Below are 16998 nucleotides of genomic sequence, written 5' to 3'. Positions count from 1 at the left end.
GGGATTCTGATTGTTATATGCCAGTGAGCTGTTTGGGCGTGCCGGGGTGATAGTAAATTTGACCACATCAAACGAATTAATTTTGTGTGGTTAATTGATTGGAAATTCCGGATAAACAGACCCAGTACCTTGACAACTCCAGAGAAACTGTCCCGAAAGCCAGCAGACTAAATTAGCTAGAGGTAAGCTATCTCTTTTGTATGCTATAATGGTGTTCTGCTAGCGTTATGATAATCCATAAACTAAAGCAACTAGGCTAGCAGCAAGTTTTGGGGGGAGTGGCTGGGGTGTGTAGCCAGCCATATCATGCTGTATCTATCTCAGAAGCTCATAATAAAATTATTATAATATCTGTGCAGTATGAGTGGCCACGTTGGGAGCTTAACTCCCCAGCAAGAAGAAGCTCTTTCAAAGGTAAATGCCACTCCTAAAGACGCATGCACACTTCCTTTGTATATAATAATTCTAGTATGGTGATTGCATTGTTCCCATGCAGTTCAAATCAGCAGTGTCAGACATTCCCAACAAACCAGAGGACAATGACTACTTCTATTTGAGATGGCTCAGAGGTACGTTCATACAATGTGACACTGAACAATGGTGGTTTAGTTTGTGTGTGTCATTTTTGCAGCCAGAAAGTTCAAGGTCGACAAAGCAGAGCAAATGTTGAGGAATGTAAGTGAAAATATAACATTTTATATGTTCCTAACACTCCACCAACAGCACATGACATTTCGAGCTGAGCAAGGGGTAGACACGATTCTGCAAGACTGGACCCCTCCCGAGGTGCTGCAGAAGTGTTTCCCTGGAGGGTTCTTTGGAGAGGACAGAGATGGCCACCCAGTCTGGTATGACAACTATGGAAACATGGACTTTAGAGGTAAGTGGTTAATTATGTAGCACTATCTGGAGGAGGTATGTAGTCTGCAATCGTGTCGTTCATAATTATGCCATGATTACATAGGAATTCAAAGATCCTGTAGGAAAGAAGATGTATTTAAACTAAAAGTGTACCACTTGGAAACCACTGCAAAAGTTTGCGAAGAATACTCCAAAACAGTAAGCTATTATGGTTGAAAGCAGCTGCACGTTTATGACTTCTATATTCTCTCCTCAGAAAGGAAGACATATTGACACAATAACTTCAGTAATTGATCTCGAACATCTCAGCTTTCAGAAACACTATTATTGGCCGGGGATCAACTTGTTCAGAGAGGTACGCACGCAAGACAATTAAGACAATTAATTACACATTGTTTTTCTGTAGGCTTTGGCGATGTTTGAAGCCAACTATCCCGAGAGAAGCAAAAGGATAATTGTCGTGAGAGCTCCCAAAGCTTTTCCAGTTGCTTTCAATCTCATCAAACCTTTCCTCAAGTCTGAGACAAGAGACAAAATTGATGTGCTTGGCAGTGAGTAGCTAGATACGTAATTTAATAACCTGTAACTACATGTATATGCTGCTTCCTTGTGTAGGCAACTGGCAGGAAGAGCTCCAGAAGTACATCAGTCCTGACCAGCTCCCTCAAGCGTATGGTGGGACCAGATGTGAGCCTGATCCATGGTGCTCTGATCATGTGAGTGTGATTGCCCTATCATGTTTTATAGTCGAGTGTATACGCTGTCTACCTGTGTGTGTGTAGCTTAACCCTGGCTGTGACGTACCTCCTGAGTACTATTTGACCAATCAGACAGAGACTGAGAAAGAGGAGATGGACAGGGTGGTGGTGGGGAGAGGAGGATGCTGTGAGCTAGAGTATCAGGTCGAGTTGGAGGGTTCACTCATTCGCTGGGAGTTTATCAGTACTTGCTACAACATCAGCTATAGCATCCTCTATAAGGACTCAGAAGCAAAACAAAGCAAGGAGGAAGTGGTATGGTTACTGCTAGCTAGCACTTGGAAAGGAAACGTCATTTTTGTAATTCTGCAGCTGCCAACACAACAGACAGACAGCCATCTGGCCCCAGAGCAGGGAACACATGCATGTGATTCCACAGGAACTTGTAAGTGCCTGACATAATAAACGCTATTTTTAAGCTGTAGGTACCATTGGATACCTGTACATACCTTAAATATCCTTACATGTATTCAATGCTCATGCAGCTATATATATTCTATACACATGTACTTTATCCGCCTCAGATATACTCAAGTTTGATAATTCCCGGAGTTGGACTCGCTCTAAGGAAGTATTCTACTCTGTCAAAGTGTTGCCCCCGGATACCGACCCCCAGTCACAGGCGACCAATCAGATGGAGGAGATCAGTGACACTGAGGAGTTCTTTGATTGTGACTCAGATTCAGAGGAGGGTGGTCTCAAAATGAACAATGTAGAAAAAAAATCAACTACAGTGTGATGTGAAGTGCATTTTCAACATTATTTATTGGTTTAGTTTTGTATATGCTTGTGTATTTACAGAATGAGATTGCACAGCAAAAGTCACTTGTAATGCAGTAATCTGCTCCTGGTAAATTCATAGAGTAAAGATTGTTAACTAAATAAACCACTATTGAGAGATCACCAGGCATTGCTTGATTGTGATATTTTTATGAGGTGATCATTTCCATTACCAGATGGGCGTGGCAGTGTACTTAGCTAAAACACTTTCCAGAGCTCGAGCCTTAGGCTAGGCCCTAACACTAGCACTGCAGAGTACAAGTGAACATGAGTGGATTCTTGGAAGACTTGACCCCTCAGCAAGCTGAGGAGTTAGGGAAGGTAAGTTGTACTGTACAATAATTATGGTTTCAGCTACTGTTGAAACTATGTTTGGTCTCCTGCAGTTCAGATCAGCAGTGGCAGACATTCCCAACAAACCAGAGGACAATGATCGCTACTATCTGAAATGGCTCAGAGGTAGGTATATCTGTAATAGCTGTATAGCCAGATAATCTATGGGTACCAGGTGGCCATCCCGATATATATCCATTTTGACAAGAGTTTACACGCTTGAATAGTGAGAGTATGCACTTCCTCTGTGCATGCAGATGTATACAACTGCATATACTGAATGTCAATTGTATGATTTCGGCTTGTACTAGGTTGCATCATAGATAGAGTAAAGAGGGATTGGAAACGGAAGTACCCTCGAAGTACCATCCGTGTATCTCCGCAGTTTTAATCGAGGCTTACTTTTTAACACGAGGGCTAAACATGAATAATTCATGAGAATTGTTTTGCTCTCTGTAAAAAGTCCACGAGCAGTTCTGCTGCTAAACATCAACTTTCTCTAATACTTGAGGCCATTTGGGACATAGGACACTATTTAGTTACAAATTAAGCCTTAGCTATATCCGACTAGAAAAACATTTGCATTGTGAAAAATTGCTAGGATTGGCCATGGGAACCACCAAAAAGTGTGGAAACAAGAAATCAGACCGAGAGCATAACTCCAATTCGTTACAACGTCATTCACATGTATTGGTAGTTTCCATGTTTTCCCCACCAATCCACGCAATTTTTACTGGTGGGGTGATGACCGATCCCTATATATTTATACATCCATTTTGGAATGTGCAGGCACATAATCATGATGATTTGTGATGAATAGATGTTCCTAATACATGCAGTGTTGAGCACAGGTATGTACATGTATGGTCCATCCTAGCCTCGAATCCGGCTTGTCTCGAGGCTAAGCCCATCCATGCATGCGTAGGGACATGCACGGACCGTACTGGTGACCTGCATGGAATGATGTGGTGGATGGAACACACTATAATGTACATGTTCATGACGTTGTAACGGATTGGAGTTATGCTCTCGGTCTGATTTCTTGTTTTCACGCTTTTTGGTGCATGGTTCCCCTGGCCAATCCTAGCACATTGCAAATGTTTTTCTAGTCGGATTCCCTTTCTTTTTCAGTACAGTTTACATATCATGACATGCATAAGTGGAACGTCAAGAGGCAGTACAGAAGTTCAAGAAGAGAAGACAGGACTAATCAGATATCTTCTAGAATATCTCTGTACTAATAATTATAGTAATGAGTAATTATTGCCTGATATGTTGAATTTGTGAATCAGTATTAAATGACAGCCAATTTAAGAGCATGATATCTAGCCAGTGCATATAGCATGCCTGTCAGAGAAAGGGAGCTAGACCTGAACAGTGTGAAGAAAAGCAGACTCTGATGTTAGGCGCACGGTTTCTTAGCCATGCCTATTGGCCACAACGCAATTGCTGAGTCATTAAAGATGGCGGAATTGTCTAGGTAAGAGAAATAGAGACTGAGAGGTCATCTGCCTCGTGGAAGCAATCGCAAATCTGAAGAAGCGCTTTGTAATCCAGGTTGTAGTCGTTTGGAAACCCTGTGCAGAATGTCCTGGAGATGGGAGCAAATGCTGGGCAAGAAACTTACTCACTTACTTACTTAGTCAGTCAGACAAAGAGCGGTGAAACGTCTAAATAGTGCAATTTTAAAATGACAATATACATTCATTAAAATATTCATGGATTATGAAATGAGAGATATAAAGAGAGAAAAGGCTAAATAAACTATCTGTCTAGCCAGTTCCTTAATGTGGCCTTTCCCTGCAGAGATAGAACAGTTTTAACATGACTCAAACTGATTGAAATATTGCTAAACACGGGCAAACCCACTGCCAATCCTATGTAAAACCTACTGGTTTTACTAATCAAAGGTACTATAGGAACACAAGCATGAAAAAGCGCTCTGTGTACCTCTAGCTACTTCACGACAATCGAGATTATATTTTCTTTCTTTCCAATTGATACCTACTATCAGGGGGCATGTGATTCAGTATAATGGGGGTAGCTCTGCATGAGATGTATGCTTTGGACACAATAAGTTTCCCGGGCTTTTGCGGGAGTTATGAGGAGATACATGGATGGTCCCAGAGCCACTACGTAGACTTCATTGCAAAACATCACGTGAATCACTTCCGTTTCCAATCCCTCTTTACTCTATCTATGGTTGCATTTATAATACAAATGCTTCGTATTCATACTTACTTGTAAGTTGTTGACAATGCATAGGTCCCAGCATCTAGTGTAGCATATTCGAATAAGCCATAAACTCATGTTCTGATCAAGTAGTAGTAGTGGTGTGTTCAAGGTTTGGTAAAATGCCATGGCTATAAGACATTTTGGTACGTTATAAATGTAAGCGTTGAATATGCCATCTGAAAGAGCTCTTCTAAGCTTTCAGAAAATCAGAAAGTGAAATTAGGTCACCCAAAACATAAGTTATGACTGTCCGAAGAGTTGGCTGCATACAGTAGACCATTCTTGTAGGTCCCAGCGTCTAGTTAGCATCTGTTGATAGCCCTAACTTGTGTTCTGGTGCTCCAATTTCATTGTTTTTATACGCTGCTGAAAGCTTAGAGAGAGCTGTTTCAGATGGTGTGATAAGTTACTGTTAACTGTTAATCCCTTTACATGTTGCATCTTCTTCCCACTGTTATAGCACGAAAATTCGATGTGGAAAAAGCAACAAAAATGCTTCGAAATGTGAGTTGGTAGTATTGCTGATGTCATTCCGATCACTATTTATAGCTCATAATGGTCATTATAATTATTTTTAGCCCCACATAATATTATATTACATGAAGTATGTATCCTCATAAAACCCAGTCTAAGAGCTCCTCTCTCATCCTGACACAGCATATGGCGTATCGTGAAGAGGTGGGCGTGGACGCACTGCTACAGTGGAGCATGCCTCAGGTGTTGACCAAGTACTACCCCAAAGGTCACTTTGGAGAGGACAGGATGGGACACCCGGTCTGGTATTGCAACCTTGGAAACTTTGATTACAGAGGTAGGTGCTAGACCTTCACTATATACTAGCTACAATGGTAGCCTAGGTACAATAATGTGATTAATTATAATTATTATTTACATTTCTTCTTGGTTCTGCAGGTATTCTCAAGTCTGTTACACAAGAAGATTTGTTGAAATTCACGTACTATATGTTGGAAAAGATTGTGAAACTTATCAAGGAGTACTCTGAGAAGGTACATTACTGACCACATGTATGTACTATTGACCACACCTACCTGCCCCTCCCACAGAATGGACCCCACATTGAGTCAGTCACCACCATTCTAGACGCGGAAAAGCTCAGCTTTCAGAGGCACTACTCCTGGCCTGGCATTCAACTCTCAAGACAGGTCCATTGAAATAGCCACACATTCTTCCAGCACGCCTACTATTCATTACTGCCCCCGCAAACACACACACCCACACACACACACACACACACACACACACACACACACACACACACACACACACACACACACACACACACACACACACACACACACACACACACACACACACACACACATACCCACAGCCACACACACACACACGCACATGCACATGCACACACACAGTCGATGGGTATACTGGAGTCAAACTATCCTGAGATTCTTCATCGATTGGTGATTATCAAAGCTCCGAAAGTATTCCCTCTCTTCTACAACCTCCTCAAGCCGTTCATTGACAAGAGAACCAGAGACAAGTTTGTTATACTCTCTGACAACTGGCAGGAAGAGCTCCAGAAATACATCAGTCCTGATCAGCTTCCTCAAGCCTATGGTGGGACCAGATGTGAGCCTGATCCATGGTGCTCTGATTATGTGAGTTAAATCAGTACTGACCCCTCCCCCCTTACATGTAATTTTTTCTTAGATTAATCACGCAGGGGACGTACCTCCCGAGTACTTTCTGACCAATCAGACAGAGACTGATAGAGAGGAGATGGACAGGGTGGTAGTGGGGAGAGGGGGATGCTGTGAGCTAGAGTATCAGGTCGAGTTAGAGGGATCACTCATTCGCTGGGAGTTTATCAGCACTGGCTACAACATCAGCTATGGCCTGTTCTACAGAGATGACTCTTCAAAGAAGAAACTTAAACTGGAACCAGTGGTTGGTTGATAGATGAGCTTTCGTGTTATCACTATAATTATTATGACATCCTGTCATTAGATCCCTATGAGAAAGGCAGACAGTCACGTAGTGCCTGAGGTCGGGACCTACACCTGTACTGCAGCTGGGAAATGTAAATGTTTGTTTGCTTTTTTTGGCGATTATAAGCTCACTCTTTTGTTTTCTTTTGCTGCAGATGTGGTGAAGTTTGACAACTCATACAGTTGGACTCGCTCTAAAGAGGTGTACTTTTCTATTCAAGTGCTCCCTCCCAACACGGAGCCCCGCCTTCCTAACCTAGCAACGGGGGACGAGGCTGCCGCTGTCACCATAGATACAGATAATAATAGTGACGACGAGTTTCATGATTGTGAAAACACTTGAAACTATAATTTACTAGCTGTTAGTGTTTATCATAATTGTTGTGTTTGTTATAGATTACAAGGAGCTTATCACTTCTGAAGGTTTTTTTGACATTGTGTATGTACGTACAGATGTACAACATTATTTTATTATTGATTTTTAACATCAGTGCAATGTGCAGAACAGCAATTATCTGTTGAAGAATTTGACTATCTATTAGATTGTCTATCAGTGAGGCCTAATCGAGGCTAATCTGGGATCCACTGTACTAACCTGCTCCTGTGTGTGGGTGTGTAGTAGTCTCGAATACCCGCCTCAACCTAAAAGCTTGAGTCTGGTCAAACTCACATTGTGGTTTGGTTCAAGTGTGTCCAGGAATTTCTTGGACATTTAATTGGCCACAAGTGGGTGTGGAACATGAATAAAATTATAGTCTACATGAATATCATTATAGCTAACCGCCACAGCAGCATGGATTGTTACTAGTAGAAAGAATTAGCCCCAGACATGCAGAAGGCGACGTAGGAAAATTCATGGAGAGAGTTGTAAGGATATGATACTAGAACTCTCCAGACTAGCAACAGGACCTTTGGAACACCTTGTCGAAATTAACAGCCTAAATGCTCATTTATGTGAATGTGACCGTCGACCATGGTTTCATGGCCCTCTAGCTCTGTGCAATGATGGCTTCAAGCTCAGTGTTTTTCTCGTAGGCTTTCAACTCCTAGCCTTAATTGATACACTGTCTGATATAGCCCTCTGTGTATGTTCTGTCCCTAACATGCGGTGGCTTGTGGCTTTATCACTATGCTTGTGGGCGTGTAGTCCACTTGACTTTGCTGACTGTGCAGAACAAAGTTCATAATTATGTGAGTTGGACCAGACTCAAGCTTTTAGGTTGAGGCGGGTATTCGAGACTAGGTGTGTAGCTTGCTCTGAGGGCGTGGTGTATTGAAGTAAGCATGAGTGGATTCTTGGAAGACTTGACTCCTCAGCAAGCTGAGGAGTTAGGGAAGGTTAATTGTGAAATGTACGTGTATATGGTTCGACTATTTGGTCTCCTGCAGTTCAGAGCAGCAGTGGCAGACATTCCCAACAAACCAGAGGACAATGATCGCTACTATCTGAAATGGCTCAGAGGTAGGTATGTCTGTATAATAGCTGTATAGCTAGTTAATCTCTTGGCCATCCATATTGACACACTGACAGCAGTTTGCACGCTTGAGTAGTAGAAGTATGCACTTCAACGTTACAACGTCATGAACATGTACAACTAGTGTTGATACGTTACATTATAGCATCATGCACAATTGAGGAACAATACTTAGGAGATCGCTGCATGACTGTGTTCCAGATCCATCTACCAACTTCCATCCACCACCACATCATCATCCATGGATGGACTGTGTATGTTTGTGCTCAACACTATATATTTAGAGAACATTAATTCATCACAAATCATCACATATAGATTATATATATATACTCGCATTCAAAAATGCATGTAGGGATTGGTCACCACCCCACCAGTAAAAATTGCTATAGAATTGGCCGGGAAAAACTACCAACTAAAACAAGTACATGTGAATGACGTTGTAACGGATTGGAGTTATGCTCTCGTCTGATTTCTTGTTCCCACGCTTTTTTATGTTTCCCCTGGCCAATCCTAGGAATTTTTCACATTGTAAAGTGTTTTTATAGTCAGATACTATACTATGGATGCAGATGTATACAACTGCCTATAGTGAATGTCAATTATACCACTTACGTCACCACTAATTGATCTCATTGGTCAACAGCTGTAGGATATATAGAATATTAGCATACAGCCCCAAGCATGCACAGTTTTTCAAGTTGTTTTTTAGTTTTTTCATTTGTTTAAGAAAGTAAGCAAAAAGAAAAGAGCCATGCTTGACGGTACTATAAGACTCAAAGCGACGGCAGAAACACAAAAGGTGCTCTCCAACAAGATGGCTAAGCTTCCATGGGTCGGTTTAGATACATTTTATCCAAGAAGAGCTTGCAACTCCAGTAAAGGACGTCGAATGGTGGACCAAGAAAGCTCTTGAGCATCTGTAGGAGTCGGCGTGTTGCTCAACTAGCTCTTTGACGGCTGCAAAACTAGGCATAGTCTTGTTGTTTTTTGCAGTCTGCGTGGATTGAATTGTTGCTAGGGGGAGGTCCTTTTATAGTGCTGCGGTCATGTGGTATAAGTCAGATATGCCACACCTACTCGGAGGATATGCACCCCATATCCTCCTTTTAGGTGTTGTATATCCTATACTTGTATGATTTCAAGGTTGATACAAATGCTTTGTATAATATTTTTTGACAGTGCATAGAGCGTTGAGTGTAGCATATTCGAATAAACCATAACTCATGTTCTGATGACAATGATTTTGTGAGCTTAAAGGTGGTGTGTCTTCATTTTTCTAAATTTCGGTAAAATACCATGGGCTATAATTATGTCATTGGCCGAGACATTTGGTACATTATTTCAGCGTTAAAGATGCCATCTGAAAGAGCTCCTTCTAAGCTTTCAGAAAATCAGAAATTGAAATCGGGTCACCAAAACATGAGTTATAGCTGTCCGAAGACGGCATACAGTACATGCAGTTCTTGTATAGGTCCCAGCATCAAGTGTATTATCTGTTGATAGCCTTAACTTGTGTTCTAGCTAGTGCTCTAATTTCATTGTTTTTATACACTGCTGAAAGCTTAGGGAGAGCTGTTTCAGATGGTGTGATAAGTTAACTGTTACCAAAAATAATCCCTTTATATATACATGTTGTATCTTTTATATAATTATAGCACTAAAATTCAATGTGGAAAAAGCAACAGAAATGCTTCAAAATGTGAGTTGGTATAATAATATTATTGCTTGTGATGTTGAGGTCGTTTTGATCACTATTGATAATTATAGCTATTATAATATTTGTAGCCCCAACGTAATATAGTAATATAGCTCAACCCTGGCTGTGACGTACCTCCTGAGTACTATCTGACCAATCAGACAGAGATTGAGAAAGAGGAGATGGACAGGGTGGTAGTGGGGAGAGGAGGATGCTGTGAGCTAGAGTATATCAGGTCGAGTTGGAGGGTTCACTCATTCGCTGGGAGTTTATCAGTACTGGCTACAACATCAGCTATAGCATCCTCTATAAGGACTCAGAAGCAAAACAAAGCAAGGAGGAAGTGATATGGTTACTGCTAGCTAGCATTTGGAAAGGAAACGTCATTTTTGTAATTCTGCAGCTGCCAACACAACAGACAGACAGCCATCTGGCCCCAGAGCAGGGAACACATGCATGTGATTCCACAGGAACTTGTAAGTGCCTGACATAATAAATGCTATTTTTAAGCTGTAGGTACCATTGGATACCTGTACATACCTTAAATATCCTTACATGTATTCAATGCTCATGCAGCTATATATATTCTATACACATGTACTTTATCCGCCTCAGATATACTCAAGTTTGATAATTCCCGGAGTTGGACTCGCTCTAAGGAAGTATTCTACTCTGTCAAAGTGTTGCCCCCGGATACCGACCCCCAGTTATAGGCGACCAGTCAGATGGAGGAGATCAGTGACACTGAGGAGTTCTTTGATTGTGACTCAGATTCAGAGGAGGATGGTCTCAAAATGAACAATGTAGAAAAAAAATCAACTACAGTGTGATGTGAAGTGCATTTTCAACATTATTTATTGGTTTAGTTTTGTATATGCTTGTGTATTTACAGAATGAGATTGCACAGCAAAAGTCACTTGTGTAATGCAGTAATCTGCTCCTGGTAAATTCATAGAGTAAAGATCGTTAACTAAATAAACCACTATTGAGAGATCACCAGGCATTGCTTGATTGTGATATTTTTATGAGGTGATCATTTCCATTACCAGATGGGCGTGGCAGTGTACTTAGCTAAAACACTTTCCAGAGCTCGAGCCTTAGGCTAGGCCCTAACACTAGCACTGCAGAGTACGAGTGAACATGAGTGGATTCTTGGAAGACTTGACCCCTCAGCAAGCTGAGGAGTTAGGGAAGGTAAGTTGTACTGTATAATAATTATGGTTTCAGCTACTGTTGAAACTATGTTTGGTCTCCTGCAGTTCAGATCAGCAGTGGCAGACATTCCCAACAAACCAGAGGACAATGATCGCTACTATCTGAAATGGCTCAGAGGTAGGTATGTCTGTAATAGCTGTATAGCCAGACAATCTATGGGTGGCCATCCCGATATATATCCATTGACACACATGACAGGAGTTTGCACGCTTGAATAGTGAGAGTATGCACTTCCTCTGTGCATGCAGATGTATACAACTGCATACACTGAATGTCAATTGTATGATTTCAGTTTGTACTAGGTTGCATCATAGATAGAGTAAAGAGGGATTGCAGTTTTAATCGAGGCTTACTTTTTAACACGAGGGCTAAACAGGAATAATTCACGAGAATTGTTTTGCTCTCTGTAAAAAGTCCACGAGCAGTTCTGCTGCTAAACATCAACTTTCTCTAATACTTGAGGCCATTTGGGACACAGGACACTATTTAGTTTCAAAGCCTTAGCTATATCCGACTAGAAAAACATTTGCAATGTGAAAAATTTCTAGGATTGGCCAGGGGAACCACCAAAAAGCGTGGAAACAAGAAATCAGACCGAGAGCATAACTCCAATCCGTTACAACGTCATTCACATGTATTGGTAGTTTCCATGTTTTCCCCACCAATCCACGCAATTTTTACTGGTGGGGTGGTGGCCAACCTATATATTTATTATACATCCATTTTGGAATGTGCGGGCACATAATCATGATGATTTGTGATGAATTTATGTTCCTAATACATGTAGTGTTGAGCACAGGTATGTACATGTATGGTCCATCCTAGCCTCGAATCCGGCCTCGTCTCGAGGCTAAGCTCATCCATGCATGCGTAGGGACATGCACGGACCGTACTGGTGACCTGCATGGAATGATGTGGTGGATGGAACACACTATAATGTACATGTTCATGACGTTGTAACGGATTGGAGTTATGCTCTCGGTCTGATTTCTTGTTTTCACGCTTTTTGGTGGTTCCCCTGGCCAATCCTAGCAATTTTTCACATTGCAAATGTTTTTCTAGTCGGATTCCCTTTCTTTTTCAGTACAGTTTACGTATCATGACATGCATAAGTGGAACGTCAAGAGGCAGTACAGAAGTTCAAGAAGAGAAGACAGGACTAATCAGATATCTTCTAGAATATCTCTGTACTAATAATTATAGTAATGAGTAATTATTGCCTGATATGTTGAATTTGTGAATCAGTATTAAATGACAGCCAATTTAAGAGCATGATATCTAGCCAGTGCATATAGCATGCCTGTCAGAGAAAGGGAGCTAGACCTGAACAGTGTGAAGAAAAGCAGACTCTGATTTTAGGCGCACGGTTTCTTAGCCACGCCTGTCTATTATTTGGCCACAACGCAATTGCTGAGTCATTAAAGATGGCGGAATTGTCTAGGTAAGAGAAATAGAGACTGAGAAGTCATCTGCCTCGTGGAAGCAATCGCAAATCTGAAGAAGCGCTTTGTAATCCAGGTTGTAGTCGTTTGGAAACCCTGTGCAGAATGTCCTGGAGATGGCTGTACTTGGAGCAAATGCTGGGCAAGAAACTTACTCACTTACTTACTTAGTCAGTCAGACAAAGAGCGGTGAAACGTCTAAATAGTGCAATTTTTAAAATGACAATATACATTCATTAAAATGTTCATGGATTATGAAATGAGAGATACAAAGAGAGAAAAGGCTAAATAAACTATCTGTCTAGCCAGTTCCTTGATGTGGCCTTTCCCTGCAGAGATAGAACAGTTTGAACATGAGTCAAAATAATTGAAAACACGGGCAAACCCACTGCCAATCCTATGTAAAACCTACTGGTTTTACTAATCAAAGGTACTATAGGAACACAAGCATGAAAAAGCGCTCTGTGTACCTCTAGCTACTTCACGACAATCGAGATTATATTTTCTTTCTTTCCAATTGATACCTACTATCAGGGGGCATGTGATTCAGTATAATGGGGGTAGCTCTGCATGAGATGTATGCTTTGGACACAATAAGTTTCCCGGGCTTTTGCGGGAGTTATGAGGAGATACATGGATGGTCCCAGAGCCACTACGTAGACTTCATTGTAAAACATCACGTGAATCACTTCCGTTTCCAATCCCTCTCTACTCTATCTATGGTCAACCGATAGACCATGCACCAGCACTCGTATATGTGGCCTCCAGTTCCCCCTGAAGTACATGGTTGCATTTATAATACAAATGCTTCGTATTCATACTTACTTGTAAGTTGTTGACAATGCATAGGTCCCAGCATCTAGTGTAGCATATTCGAATAAGCCATAAACTCATGTTCTGATCAAGTAGTAGTAGTGGTGTGTTCAAGGTTTGGTAAAATACCATGGCTATAAGACATTTTGGTACGTTATAAATGTAAGCGTTGATTATGCCATCTGAAAGAGCTCTTCTAAGCTTTCAGAAAATCAGAAATTGAAATTAGGTCACCAAAACATGAGTTATGGCTGTCCAAAGACGGCATACAGTACACCGTTCTTGTAGGTCCCAGCGTCTAGTGTAGCATCTATTGATAGCCTTAACTTGTGTTCTAGTGCTCCAATTTCATTGTTTTTATACGCTGCTGAAAGCTTAGAGAGAGCTGTTTCAGATGGTGTGATAAGTTACTGTTAACTGTTAATCCCTTTACATGTTGCATCTTCTTCCCACTGTTATAGCACGAAAATTCGATGTGGAAAAAGCAATAAAAATGCTTCGAAATGTGAGTTGGTAGTATTGCTGATGTCATTCCGATCACTATTGAATTTCACTAATCATAGCTTATAGCTAATGGTCATTATAATTATTTTTACCCCCACATAATATTATATTACATGAAGTATGTAGCCCCATAAAACCTAGTCTAAGAGCTCCTCTCTCATCCTGACACAGCATATGGCGTATCGTGAAGAGGTGGGCGTGGACGCACTGCTACAGTGGAGCATGCCTCAGGTGTTGACCAAGTACTACCCCAAAGGTCACTTTGGAGAGGACAGGATGGGACACCCGGTCTGGTATTGCAACCTTGGAAACTTTGATTACAGAGGTAGGTGCTAGACCTTCACTATACTAGCTACAATGGTAGCCTAGGTACAATAATGTGATTAATTATAATTATTATTTACATTTCTTCTTGGTTCTGCAGGTATTCTCAAGTCTGTTACACATGAAGATTTGTTGAAATTCACGTACTATATGTTGGAAAAGATTGTGAAACTTATCAAGGAGTACTCTGAGAAGGTACATTACTGACCACATGTATGTACTATTGACCACACCTACCTGCCCCTCCCACAGAATGGACCCCACATTGAGTCAGTCACCACCATTCTAGACGCGGAAAAGCTCAGCTTTCAGAGGCACTACTCCTGGCCTGGCATTCAACTCTCAAGACAGGTCCATTGAAATAGCCACACATTCTTCCAGCACGCCTACTATTCATTACTGCCCCCGCAAACACACACACCCACACACACACACACACACACACACACACACACACACACACACACACACACACACACACACACACACATACCCACAGCCACACACACACACACACACACACACACACACACACGCACATGCACACACACAGTCGATGGGTATACTGGAGTCAAACTATCCTGAGATTCTTCATCGATTGGTGATTATCAAAGCTCCGAAAGTATACCCTCTCTTCTACAACCTCCTCAAGCCGTTCATTGACAAGAGAACCAGAGACAAGTTTGTTATACTCTCTGACAACTGGCAGGAAGAGCTCCAGAAATACATCAGTCCTGATCAGCTTCCTCAAGCCTATGGTGGGACCAGATGTGAGCCTGATCCATGGTGCTCTGATTATGTGAGTTAAATCAGTACTGACCCCTCCCCCCTTACATGTAATTTTTTCTTAGATTAATCACGCAGGGGACGTACCTCCCGAGTACTTTCTGACCAATCAGACAGAGACTGATAGAGAGGAGATGGACAGGGTGGTAGTGGGGAGGGGGGGATGCTGTGAGCTAGAGTATCAGGTCGAGTTAGAGGGATCACTCATTCGCTGGGAGTTTATCAGCACTGGCTACAACATCAGCTATGGCCTGTTCTACAGAGATGACTCTTCAAAGAAGAAACTTAAACTGGAACCAGTGGTTGGTTGATAGATGAGCTTCCGTGTTATCACTATAATTATTATGACATCCTGTCATTAGATCCCTATGAGAAAGGCAGACAGTCACGTAGTGCCTGAGGTCGGGACCTACACCTGTACTGCAGCTGGGAAATGTAAATGTTTGTTTGCTTTTTTTGGCGATTATAAGCTCACTCTTTTGTTTTCTTTTGCTGCAGATGTGGTGAAGTTTGACAACTCATACAGTTGGACTCGCTCTAAAGAGGTGTACTTTTCTATTCAAGTGCTCCCTCCCAACACGGAGCCCCGCCTTCCTAACCTAGCAACGGGGGACGAGGCTGCCGCTGTCACCATAGATACAGATAATAATAGTGACGACGAGTTTCATGATTGTGAAAACACTTGAAACTATAATTTACTAGCTGTTAGTGTTTATCATAATTGTTGTGTTTGTTATAGATTACAAGGAGCTTATCACTTCTGAAGGTTTTTTTGACATTGTGTATGTACGTACAGATGTACAACATTATTTTATTATTGATTTTTAACATCAGTGCAATGTGCAGAACAGCTTGAAGAATTTGACTATCTATTAGATTGTCTATCAGTGAGGCCTAATCGAGGCTAATCTGGGATCCACTGTACTAACCTGCTCCTGTGTGTGGGTGTGTAGCTTGCTCTGAGGGCGTGGTGTATTGAAGTGAGCATGAGTGGATTCTTGGAAGACTTGACTCCTCAGCAAGCTGAGGAGTTACGGAAGGTTAATTGTGAAATGTACGTGTATATGGTTCGACTATTTGGTCTCCTGCAGTTCAGAGCAGCAGTGGCAGACATTCCCAACAAACCAGAGGACAATGATCGCTACTATCTGAAATGGCTCAGAGGTAGGTATGTCTGTATAATAGCTGTATAGCTAGTTAATCTCTTGGCCATCCATATTGACACACTGACAGCAGTTTGCACGCTTGAGAAGTAGAAGTATGCACTTCAACGTTACAACGTCATGAACATGTACAACTAGTGTTGATACGTTACATTATAGCATCATGCACAATTGAGGAACAATACTAGGAGATCGCTGCATGACTGTGTTCCAGATCCATCTACCAACTTCCATCCACCACCACATCATCATCCATGGATGGACTGTGTATGCTTGTGCTCAACACTATATATTTAGAGAACATTAATTCATCACAAATCATCACATGGATTATATATATATACTCGCATTCAAAAATGCATGTAGGGATTGGTCACCACCCCACCAGTAAAAATTGCTATAGAATTGGCCGGGAAAAACTACCAACGAAAACAAGTACATGTGAATGACGTTGTAACGGATTGGAGTTATGCTCTCGTCTGATTTCTTGTTCCCACGCTTTTTTATGTTTCCCCTGGCCAATCCTAGGAATTTTTCACATTGTAAAGTGTTTTTATAGTCAGATACTATACTATGGATGCAGATGTATACAACTGCCTATAGTGAATGTCAATTATACCACTTACGTCACCACTAATTGATC

At 41.5% G+C, this 16998-nt stretch overlaps 4 protein-coding genes across 6 annotated transcripts in view; all 4 read left to right on the top strand.

Annotated features, from left to right (window-relative positions):
- LOC135339652 (serine/threonine-protein phosphatase 6 regulatory ankyrin repeat subunit B-like) overlaps positions 1-16998 on the top strand; it is a gene marked incomplete in the record, with an annotated part of 1209744 nt that overhangs the window by 1007892 nt on the left and 184854 nt on the right.
- Positions 30-10975, top strand: LOC135339706 (SEC14-like protein 2). Of its 2 annotated transcripts, none has more exons than XM_064535950.1 (12): positions 30-182; positions 360-414; positions 497-569; positions 632-675; positions 724-880; positions 965-1059; positions 1118-1216; positions 1268-1412; positions 1477-1577; positions 10222-10454; positions 10512-10584; positions 10724-10975. In XM_064535950.1, exons 2-12 carry the CDS (start codon positions 361-363, stop codon positions 10904-10906), a joined length of 1257 nt encoding a protein of 418 aa, XP_064392020.1. In that variant the 5' UTR covers positions 30-182; position 360; the 3' UTR covers positions 10907-10975. The 2 variants fall into 2 exon arrangements, with proteins under 2 accessions (XP_064392020.1, XP_064392019.1); XM_064535949.1 differs by lacking the exons at positions 10222-10454; positions 10512-10584; positions 10724-10975 and adding exons at positions 1644-1874; positions 1932-2004; positions 2144-2444.
- LOC135339708 (SEC14-like protein 3) lies at positions 2577-7425 on the top strand. Its single transcript, XM_064535952.1, has 10 exons — positions 2577-2720; positions 2786-2858; positions 5428-5471; positions 5625-5778; positions 5880-5974; positions 6032-6130; positions 6359-6604; positions 6657-6893; positions 6954-7026; positions 7090-7425. Exons 1-10 carry the CDS (start codon positions 2667-2669, stop codon positions 7275-7277), a joined length of 1263 nt encoding a protein of 420 aa, XP_064392022.1. The 5' UTR covers positions 2577-2666; the 3' UTR covers positions 7278-7425.
- LOC135339709 (SEC14-like protein 3) lies at positions 8179-16026 on the top strand. Of its 2 annotated transcripts, none has more exons than XM_064535954.1 (10): positions 8179-8272; positions 8324-8396; positions 14040-14083; positions 14254-14407; positions 14507-14601; positions 14659-14757; positions 14960-15205; positions 15258-15494; positions 15555-15627; positions 15691-16026. In XM_064535954.1, the coding sequence occupies exons 1-10, from the start codon at positions 8219-8221 to the stop codon at positions 15876-15878; spliced, it is 1263 nt and encodes a 420-aa protein (XP_064392024.1). In that variant the 5' UTR covers positions 8179-8218; the 3' UTR covers positions 15879-16026. The 2 variants fall into 2 exon arrangements, with proteins under 2 accessions (XP_064392024.1, XP_064392023.1); XM_064535953.1 differs by lacking the exons at positions 8179-8272; positions 8324-8396 and adding exons at positions 11159-11302; positions 11368-11440.

The sequence above is a fragment of the Halichondria panicea genome, chromosome 8 (assembly GCF_963675165.1).
Source record: "Halichondria panicea chromosome 8, odHalPani1.1, whole genome shotgun sequence".
In the NCBI taxonomy this organism is placed as follows: Eukaryota; Metazoa; Porifera; class Demospongiae; order Suberitida; family Halichondriidae; genus Halichondria; species Halichondria panicea.
This window is presented reverse-complemented; position numbering and strand designations above follow the sequence as displayed.